This window comes from Pogona vitticeps, chromosome 2, assembly GCF_051106095.1.
Source record: "Pogona vitticeps strain Pit_001003342236 chromosome 2, PviZW2.1, whole genome shotgun sequence".
Lineage (NCBI taxonomy): Eukaryota > Metazoa > Chordata > Lepidosauria > Squamata > Agamidae > Pogona > Pogona vitticeps.
In genome coordinates, this window is record NC_135784.1 from 69,119,220 (window position 1) to 69,129,316 (window position 10,097).

The following is a 10,097-nucleotide window of genomic DNA, read 5'->3' on the forward strand; positions in this document are numbered from 1 at the left end:
CAAGTTGCTTTTGTAAGCATATAGTACAGGAAGGGAAAGCACAGCCTATGGCTAACAGCAGTCACTGGAACTCCCCGGGTGGCTCCATACTACCAATCTCCTGCATTAACCAATACACTGTACTTGTATTTGACCCCAGAGCCCCTTCTTGCCCTCTTTGGTGGCAATTTTGTCGTGTCTTTTCTGTTCTGTTTTAGGCCAAAGGTGTCCCCTCCCCCCATCCAGAGGTGATTTCTGTCCATGTCCCCTTTTTTGGGGGGGGACTCTCTCACTTAGGCCTGAAACAGCTCAGGAAGGCAAAAAGATAGTGACGTTGCTCCCATCCCTCTGCTAAGAGTTCAAGAGGTCCTTCTGAAATAAACAACAGCAACAACAGAGGTGTTGAAAGGGCACACAACTGTTGCCCAGTCCAATTTACTATAATGAGATGAAGTACTCAATGAATTGCCATGGATACCATGCAGGCCCCCCCCCCATCCCAAATGCAACCCCTCCCCCAACTTTGGCACCTCCACACCTCCACTTTTTAAATCAGGTGGCAATTGCCTCAAAAAGTCTGGGTGTGTGTGAAATTATTATTTTGGTAGATGCCTGGCACCCGTTTTTTAAAAAGGTAATAAAATGGGGGGGGGGAGACACTAGAGAATGCCGAGGAGCTACCAGTTGCCAGGACTGCAGGCTCACTTCAGAGTCTTTGGATATGCACTGCTATGAAACAATACCGGGGAGAGGTGTTGCCTTAATGTCCTCTTTGCATGTTTCTCATACGCAATTACTTGGCACTGTGGGGAACATGACCCTCGGATCAGTGGGCCTGTGGCCCCGTCCAGCCAGGCTCTTCTGCCTAAAGATGAGAGAAATTGGTCCGCATTCTGCAGCAAAGCTTGGAAAGCAGAGAGAGAGGGTACTGCTGCTTTTATGAAGGATGGATAGAATGAGCAATGGTGGGATGATGCTCTGGGGCTGCTCAGGGATAGGAGAGACTTCAACATTTCATTATATTCACTCTTAAAACTACTTTTCAAGCCTGACACACTATCTCTAGTTCCACCTTCCAAACACTCCTTTGAAAGTGTAAAGAGAGTCTGTACGTGTACAAACTGAGGCACAAGGACTCTTTGCATGCATTTGGAAATTCTGCTTTTATGGAGTTTCTGACCAAATTGAAGAAGTCTAAACTATGTACAACTTGCATGTACACAAATTTCAGTTTGTACTAAGTCAGGTGAATGTGTGAAGTTCAGCAGGAGAGATGGGGGATACATCATTCCTCCCTCACCTTTAATTCACTGAATATAAGGGGTCCCTTCACACTGCAGTGCTTCTATTTTCATTATAGGATGTCTGCATTCTGTAAAAGACTTGGGGTGGGATGGGTTGGAGATTAAATTGCATATCTGACTTTGGGTGTGTGTGTGAGATACTCTGCCATTCCAAATCTGAGGTGTGTTTCATGTCAACCACATGTGGAAATACATAGAAAATATCTGCCGCAGATAAAACTAGTGTTTCTGTTTGCAGGGATATGCAGCTGTGGTACCAGCTGAGAACTGAAGAGCTAGAAAACATGCAAGCAGCCTACTTTGGTTTTAAAGGGAGAAATAACAACAATAATAAAACATCCGAGAATAAACTGGCACTTGGTGCCAGAAGCAAGATGGCATATGACAACCAAGGCTTCTGCAGGTAAGATAGCTGCAAGACTGTATTTATGTTGCTTTTCTTGCAATGCCATCTGTCTGTAAAGAAACATGTAATTTAAAAACGTGGGACGCTGGTGAGTGACTGAAAACTCTGCTCTTCACACAAACCTATTCCCCTTCTCGGAAATATAAGCTTTAAAAGTGCAGGTTCCATCCTGCTGGGTGGTAAAATCTCCCTGTCATTCCAATGATCACTAAATGTTCTGTTTTCAGTACAAAAAACCATGTTGCAAAATGAAACCTTTTCATCATTTCCAGTGTTGTCCCTTCAGGCTTTGCCTACATATAGTGATTTGCTGGTTTAATTTAATATATACCGTCTCAGAATAGATATTTTTTAAAAATTTCATGCAGTGCTCCTACAGAAAGCACATCTAAACTCCAGCCCCAATTAGAACTATAGATGGGCCAATATATGGTAGGCTGGCTGTTCAGTGGGCAAGTCTCTTTAATTCTGTTCTTTCAGGAGTGGGAGAGGAATGTAGTAGTAAAAGTTGCCATAGCTGAAAGAAAAACCAGCTGCTTAATATTCTGGACTGCCGAGAGAGCCAATTGTCTGGAAAGTGCCCTAGGAAGACCTTCATGCAAGGAAGAAAGAGGTGAGGGATGCCATTTTCTGGTCTGTCACTGGCAGCAAAATATCTGTAGCTGGTCCTTGGATCCATCGAGCCAAAAGTGCCAAACACAAGTTTATACAAATCTGACTTTATCTAGTAGTACTAAAGTAGTAATAGTAGAAATTCTTGCATGAGGATCTGTATGGCAGTTTTCCCAATGAATTTCGAAGCTGACAAAAAAAACTATCTGAAGATTTTCAGTCATCCAGGTGTGATTATCTGGAAGTTGAGTCATGGCTACTGGACTTCTTTCTTGTTAGGTTGAAACATTTTGATACTTATCCAAGCAGCTTCTTCAGTCTGAGGAGGGTTGGTAGGAGATCCCTGATATATCCTCCACATTGGTTTCACTTTCCCCTGGTCTGAATAAACTCCTGAAAAGGACAAAAGACTAGGGTTGAGGGATAATCCCACTTCTGCAGTCCTTCAGCACCCCTTGTCATGGGTCATTAACGGTCATTAACAGTGGTCTTTCTGGTGTGTGTGGTCCTAATCTTTCTGGGGACATATGAAAGGGCAGCATGCAGGAACAAAGAAACTTCAGAGACAGATTCCAAATGGAGACTTCTGAGCAAGAGTAAATCAGAAGGTTGAATACTCGCTACCTAGGATAATGGCTTATGGCTTCCTGTGTCGTTTTTTTACACACACACACACACACACACACACACACACACACACACACACACACACACACACACACACACACACACACACACACACACACACACACACACACACACACACACACACACACACACACACACACACACACACACACACACACACACACACACACACCCCAATCTAATCATCTGCATCTTTGTCACCCAGTCAGGCCCTAATGACCTCCATTGTGATGGAATTAATCACTTCCTTTTGTCTCTTAAAGATCTAGTTTTTAACTGCTGGTAAGGACAACTTAAAACAGTTCAAAACTGTTCAAGCAATTAAAAAAGCCAACAGCTTTATACTCTGCCTAGAGACAGGACCGCTTCATTCATCAAAAAAAAAAAAAGCATGCTTAGGCACGCACACAAAAGCTTATGAAAAACAAAAACTAGTTTTATACGTGCTAGGTTACTGTTTATGGCATAAATTTTTATTCAACAGACTACGACGGTCACCTGATAGCTTCTCATGCTATGTCTAAAGTATGGTAACCATTATTGTACAATAGAAGAATATATGAATTAGACAATTTTTTTCATTATCTCAAAATCACATGAGGCAATACATTTTTTTCATTATCCCATTCTCACATGAGGCTGCTCACACAAGGTAATGAAGAGGAGCTGAAAGAAGAAGAAGAAGCTGAAGAAGCCATGTAGTATATTAAACAATGTACACATATTTTGGAAGCATCAAATGGAGAGTCATCTTGGGGCCCATTGTTTACAAGGTTATTGTCCTCCTGTTAACAATCTTTTCTTAGTTTCACTCCCTTGTCATGCTACTGAGAGCTTGGACCATTGTGCAAAAGAGCCGTGTGCTCTGGACCAGCCTTCCTTAATTATTTGCCCTCCATATGGATCAGGCTGCAAGTCCCATAATCTCCCAGCCAGCAGAGCTGTGCTTCCTGTCTTGACAAGAAGAAAGGTACCAACACTGAATGTTGAACTCTCTGCGTGACCACCCTCATGCTCCCTGATCAATGGATAGACCTGTTCCTTGCTCATTGTCAGGATGCTGCTGTTCTTTCCATTATTTTGTGAAGCCATATGATTCCATTTTCCTCCCTTGCAGACAAAGCAAATATTAACAAAAACAAGAAGATAATGCCTGGCAGTTCAAATCTACCAGTAATGAAATATATTTTCCCCAGGGCCAAGCCTAATGCGATCATGACTGGGAGTGATTTCTGTTCCTTCAATTAAAGCAGATAGAGAAAGTGTGCAGTTTGGATTTGATTTGCAGTGCTGCAGGAAAGGGATTTATTAATTTTATTTACCACAGCTTTATTCCACTCTTCAGCAGAAAGATTCCCAGAGCAGATTACAAAGAATCAATAAAAGACACTCCCAGCTAACAAGTTACATTTTAAAAAGACACAAAACACAAGAAAGGGATGGGACAGAAGGGAGAGGAGAAAGTAAGCACTTGTAGAGCTGACGAGTGCTAGTTCGTTCTCCTCTATTCAGCACTGGTTAGGTCTCATTTTGAGTAGTTCAAAGGAGGGCAACGAGGATGATCAGGGGGCTGGAAACCAAGCCCTATGAAGAAAGACTGAAAGAGTTGGCCATGTTTAGCCTTGAGAAAAGAAGATATGATAGCATTTTTCAAATACTTGAAAGGCTGTCGTACAAAAGACGGGTAAGACTTGTTCTTGATCAACTTAGAGTGCAGGGCACACAACAATGGGCTCAAGTTACATAAAGCCAGATTTCAGTTGTATTGAGCAGGGGATTGGCCTTGATGGCCTTATAGGCCCCTTCCAACCCCGTTATTCTATAATTCTATGATCATGGCCCTTTCTGCCATCTCATCTCTTTCTGCTGCAGCCTGCTGGAATGGCTGTTGGTGGTGACTGAACCATTTCCCATGTCCCGTTTCCTCAGGAGAAATACTGTAGCAGCCTTTTCAATTAACTTTCTATAAGCTGAAACCATAACGGACTGGAAGAGCACGTGTATACAGAGACCCTGAGGTCCAGCCCCCAGGCGTCCTCATTTTAAAGGGTAAGGCAAGCAGGTGAAGTGATGACAAAAACTTCTACCTGTACAAGAAGGATAGGCAAAATGTGCCCACCTGCTTTCCTTCCCATTTGTATAATTTTTTTAAAAAATGGGGGAAAAGTCCCTGGCAATTTTTAAGAGAGCACTTGAATAGGTTTGCCCTGTTTTTGTTCCCTCCTGGAGCTAGGAACTTTAGATTTAAAACCAGACATAACTACCAATCCAGTCACAACTAGTTTTCATTAAAAGGTCCCTTCCCAGGTCTAAAACAGTGTAACCCTTTGCAGACCCCCCCGTGGCCAGTAGAGGGCACAAGAGGGCTTTTTGACTGTTAAAAAACGGGATGCACAACAGTGGGTCCGTCTGGTCCTCTGAGGTTGGGATTGGGCAGGCTGCCCATGCACCTCTGGAAGTCAGCCAACTCCACTCTAAGACAGAGTTGTTGTCAGTTTGATGAAAGGGACCAAGATGGAGAAACAGCCCGGTTTGGTATAAAGCAGCTTCTTGTGCTGATGAAAAGTGGAGAATGTTAGTTTGGCTCATGAATGTAACCAGAGCTTCCAAATGCCACTGCTTTACAATATAATCCCCAGAATTTTGTAGTCCAACCCCTCTCCCCTTTTCAAGTGAAGGCATAACTCACTGGCAGAATCATCATCATCATCACACAGTATTATAAGCAATGGCAAATCTCACAAATATCACCATCAGAGCTACCAAAAAAAAAAAAAACAGCAATATTAGGAACAGCATGCATACTGCACTGATATTTAACAGATACTTAGGGTTTTGGCTAAAATTTGTATTTATTATATAATACCAGTCAATGTTTTTATAGTTTTGATTGACTGTGTGTCTGGTATTTTAAATAAATAAATAAATAAATAAATAAATAAATAAATAAATAAACAACAACAACAACAACAACAACAACAACAACAACAACAACAATAATAATAATAATAATAATAATAATAATAATAATAATAATAATAATAATAATAATAATAATAATAATAATAATAATAATATCAATAATATCCTATCAAGTTAATTTCAACTTATTGCAGCCTACACAGAGTTTTCTCTATACAAAATACGCAGAAGTGGTTTGCCAGTCACTTCTTCTAGCACCACCCAGGAGCTACGCAGGTCATGTAAACCCATACTCATAATCCAAATGTTCTCAGCTGGCTCATGTCCTAACAACGCACAGTGTAGATTTAAACTCATGTGTCCTGTGGCCATGTGCTCTAACCCACTGAGCTTGTTTTCTAAAAAAGTGCTTTATTTTATTTATTTTTATATACTTACTGCATTTATTTATTGGATTTCTATCCCACCTATCTAGACCAAAGGTCTACTCTGGGCAGTTTACAAATTTAAAAACAATAAAATCAACAGCATTGGAGAGATAATCGAGCCCTCGGGAACCCCACAATTGAGGCTCCACGGGGCCAAGAAACTCTCTCCAATCTCCACTTTCTAGGGACAGTCCTCCAAGAAGGAACGGAGCCAGGCAAGAGCCAGGTCACCATTTCCCAGCTCGGAGAGCCTCCCCAGGAAGATACTGTGGTCAATGGTATCAAAGGAGATGGTATCAAAATAAATGATCAAACAAAATAAACAAACCATAACATAATAAATACAATAAGATCAAGATTAATCACAAATTTAGTTATTTTCAAAAAATAAAACTGCATGTCACCCCGCTTTGGGAAGGCAAATGAGGAGGATTTTCAGTTTGTAGCTATTTTTGCTAGCTGAAATGCTAAAAGGAAAATGTGAGCGGTTAGCTGAACTAATTGGTGGGTGAAAGATAAGAAGCTCATGGATTTGACAGAGTGTGAGAGGCTCTCACTTCCCTTGCCCGTTAACTGTAGCTGGCACATATTACTGTGAAAAATCCTTTTTTGTAAGGTTGCTAATTGGTGCGCTCCCACCAAAGTATTTGCAGGATATTTTTATACACTGCCTCTGAAGAACTGAGATGCTAGATAGCATGGCTCTTCTGAAATGTCAAAGGGTTATTCTGTTCTCGAATGCCCTTTAAATCTGATCTTACTGCTACTAACTACCCTTGTGCCTTTGTCCTTGTTGTTGTTTAGTCGTTTAGTCGTGTCCGACTCTTCATGACCCCTTGGACCAGAGCACACCAGGCCCTCCTGTCTTCCACTGCCTCCCGGATTTGGGTCAAATTCATGTTGGTTGCTTCAGTGACAATGTCCAGCCATCTCATCCTCAGTCGTCCCCTTCTCCTCTTGCCTTCACACTTTCCCAGCATTAGGGTCTTTTCCATGGAGTCTTCTCTTCTCATGAGATGGCCAAAGTATTGGAGCCTCAGCTTCAGGATCTGTCCTTCCAGCAAGCACTCTGAGTTGATTTCCTTAAGAACAGATAGCTTTGTTCTCCTTGAAGTCCTGGGGACTCTCAAGAGCCTCCTCTGGCCAATTTGGCCAGTGACGAAAGCAAGACAGCAGAGTAGTTGGGGTGGTGGCCCAATTACTGTCAACTGGGTGATCACCATTTGCACCTTTATTCATTAAATGGCCAGTTAACCACCTGTCCATCTCCCTATCATGTCTGCTCCATGTCATGACCCATCCTGTCTTTGGGGATCCCTGAGGCCAAGGCATTGTGAAAAGGACAGTACAAGTGATTCCTTCAGTGGCTACTCCCACAATAGCTTGGCCACAGGTATTCCTGAAGCCAATTAGTATTACAGTAGCCTTTAGAAGTATGTTGTTGTTGTTGTTGTTGTTGTTGTTGTTGTTTGGACTTTAAATCCCAGAATTCTTCAAGAATTATTCAGACAGAATTCTGGGAGTTCCTGCCCATTGAGACACCCCTACACACATTTATATTTCTCTCATCTTGAACAGAACCTACCTTCCAGACTGTCTTTGGCCTACTTCGTATACAAAATGCAAATGTCCCTAGTGGTTCCTTGGAGGCTTAGGTCTTTGCAGGAGGTGTAGTTCTTTGGGAGTGCCATATATGGAGCTGAACGGGTAGTAGGTCTACATCACCCAAAAAGATAAGAGGCCTTCCAGATAGAGCGCTGGATTGGAAGTAAGCCCATGACAGCCCAAAAGATAGGCCCTGTTCCAGCTGAGTGACGTGTTGATATATGACTGTGGCCAGGAAACTGTAGTAGAAATTCTTCCTACAGGCCTCGCCATGGAAGTACATTTCTGTGACTCCTTTCAAATATCACATTAGGCATCAGTTTAACAGCTGATGTACCATTCCTCTGGCCCCTCTGCTTCATTCAAGATGGGGACTTCTTATTTATCTAGTGGCAATACAGTGATGGTTTGTCAGTGGAGATAAGTTGTGTTTTTTTTTTTTTTTTTTTGCCAAAATAGAAACTCCAACTGATAATGTCACAACATATTCCCCAAACATACAAGATCGCAGGAAAGCGATTAGAAAGCAACCAAACATTTTTGATGGGCCCATCCAATTCTCTTTGATTGTGAGGAATGTTTTCTATTCAAGCGAGAGAGGATATTTTAGGATATAAAGCAAGATAATAAAGACACGTTTCTGTTTTTCAAGGTGAAAAACGATTCAAAGTTGAGGCTCAGATGTTATTGTTGACAGTTGCTGTACTTAGGAGAAAGGAAAGGATACTCATGTCTCTCCACCAGCTGTACTTGAACCATTTTGGGAGAAAACAAGGGTACCTGGCCACACATGCCTCCTTTTTTCATGTCCGTGCAAAAGACTGTGGTGTACACTCTAGCATTGCTAGGGTACTTCCACTTGAGCATTCCATGCCACATGATGTCCATTCCAAAGAAAAGTGGGAGTAAAGGAGTAAGGATAGGGGTTTGGACACACCACCCACCCAAGCTGGATGACATCAAGAAGCATGACCACACTTCCTGCTGTTAGCAGGGCCCCTGCTGAAGCAGTAAATGGAGATTTTTTGACCAATGCTTTGGTTGGGAACTGCCAGGCTTTCTTCTTCTTCTTCCCCTTTCCAGCTTGGAGAAGATAGGCGACAGCTGCAACTTACAACTCATAGGGGGTGTCTGTCTTTCTCCATGCAGGAATTCTATCTACAGAGTCAGGTCTCTAACTCACTGAGCTATCCAGCCAGCTTTTAAATTGTGTATGCATTTGTATGTGAGCATGCATGGGTGCATCCACACGCAAATATATGTGTACATTATTTGCCACCGTTTCTCCTTTTTGATTTCAGAAACGAATCCAATTAAACCCTTCCCATTCGATATGGAACAGCAAGTGATCATCACTTTCTGCCATGATATTATTCATGTGAATCTGGTTGAAGTCTTTGCAAATCCTTTTAACAAAAAATAAAAATTAAAAATGCATGTTTATGAAGTTATATTTAGTCCAGTGTAATTCTGCTTGTTGTAATTCTATCCTCTTGCAAGTATTCTTTATTGTATATAGAGCTTTTCATAAAGATGCTATTGTGCTTCTATAATAGCAGGATTGTTGGCAACAGAAATGATGCGTGTTTTAAAAACAAGAGAAGATTTGCATCTGCCCCTATATCAGATGACATTCCCTTGCAAAGCCATTTCCAAGATCAGTCAGGAAACTGTGACACATACTTATAATATGCAATTTTCTTATTATAAGTTCCATTAACATTATTATCTCTCCTCACAAGGAATATGGCACAGGAGTATTAAAGTGATTGCCTTGAAGTTTGTGTATCTTCACTCTTTCCATTAATAGATGTGCACATGCCAACTGAGATCAAAGCTGTAGGCAGCCAGGATCCTGGAACAGGAGACTGTCGGGATTGGGTAAAGACCCCTCAAAGATGAGTGTAGGGAGAGCGGGGTCCTGCCTCAAAGGGTCTGGCAAAATTAGACCAGATCTGCTGTGTAGTTCTCTCAGGAACCACAAATTAAAGGTATACTTAAAATGATCTAGTGCATAAAAAAGACAGTCTTCTTGTAGCTCATGTATCCAGAAGTAAAGGATAGGAGCAACTAAGACTGTCATCCATTCTATGGGCACTTACTTGGAAGGAAGTCTCAGAACATGCTAGATGATCCAACTTACTCTTGATTTGCATCTTCATACTGTGTGACTGTAGAAAACTGAGTTGGAGA

At 41.7% G+C, this 10,097-nt stretch overlaps 1 protein-coding gene across 2 annotated transcripts in view; it reads left to right on the forward strand.

Annotated features, from left to right (window-relative positions):
• The window catches only part of SUSD3 (sushi domain containing 3), a 59,084-nt gene that overhangs the window by 44,701 nt on the left and 4,286 nt on the right, over positions 1-10,097 (forward strand). The window contains exons 4-5 of one of the 2 annotated variants that reach the window (XM_072989651.2): positions 1,522-1,686; positions 9,206-9,355. In XM_072989651.2, coding sequence (XP_072845752.2) covers positions 1,522-1,686; positions 9,206-9,221 — 181 coding nt within the window. In that variant the 3' untranslated portion in view covers positions 9,222-9,355. Of the gene's footprint in view, positions 1-1,521; positions 1,687-9,205; positions 9,356-10,097 lie in introns of those variants that run through there. The other variant, XM_072989650.2, reaches the window with a different exon arrangement.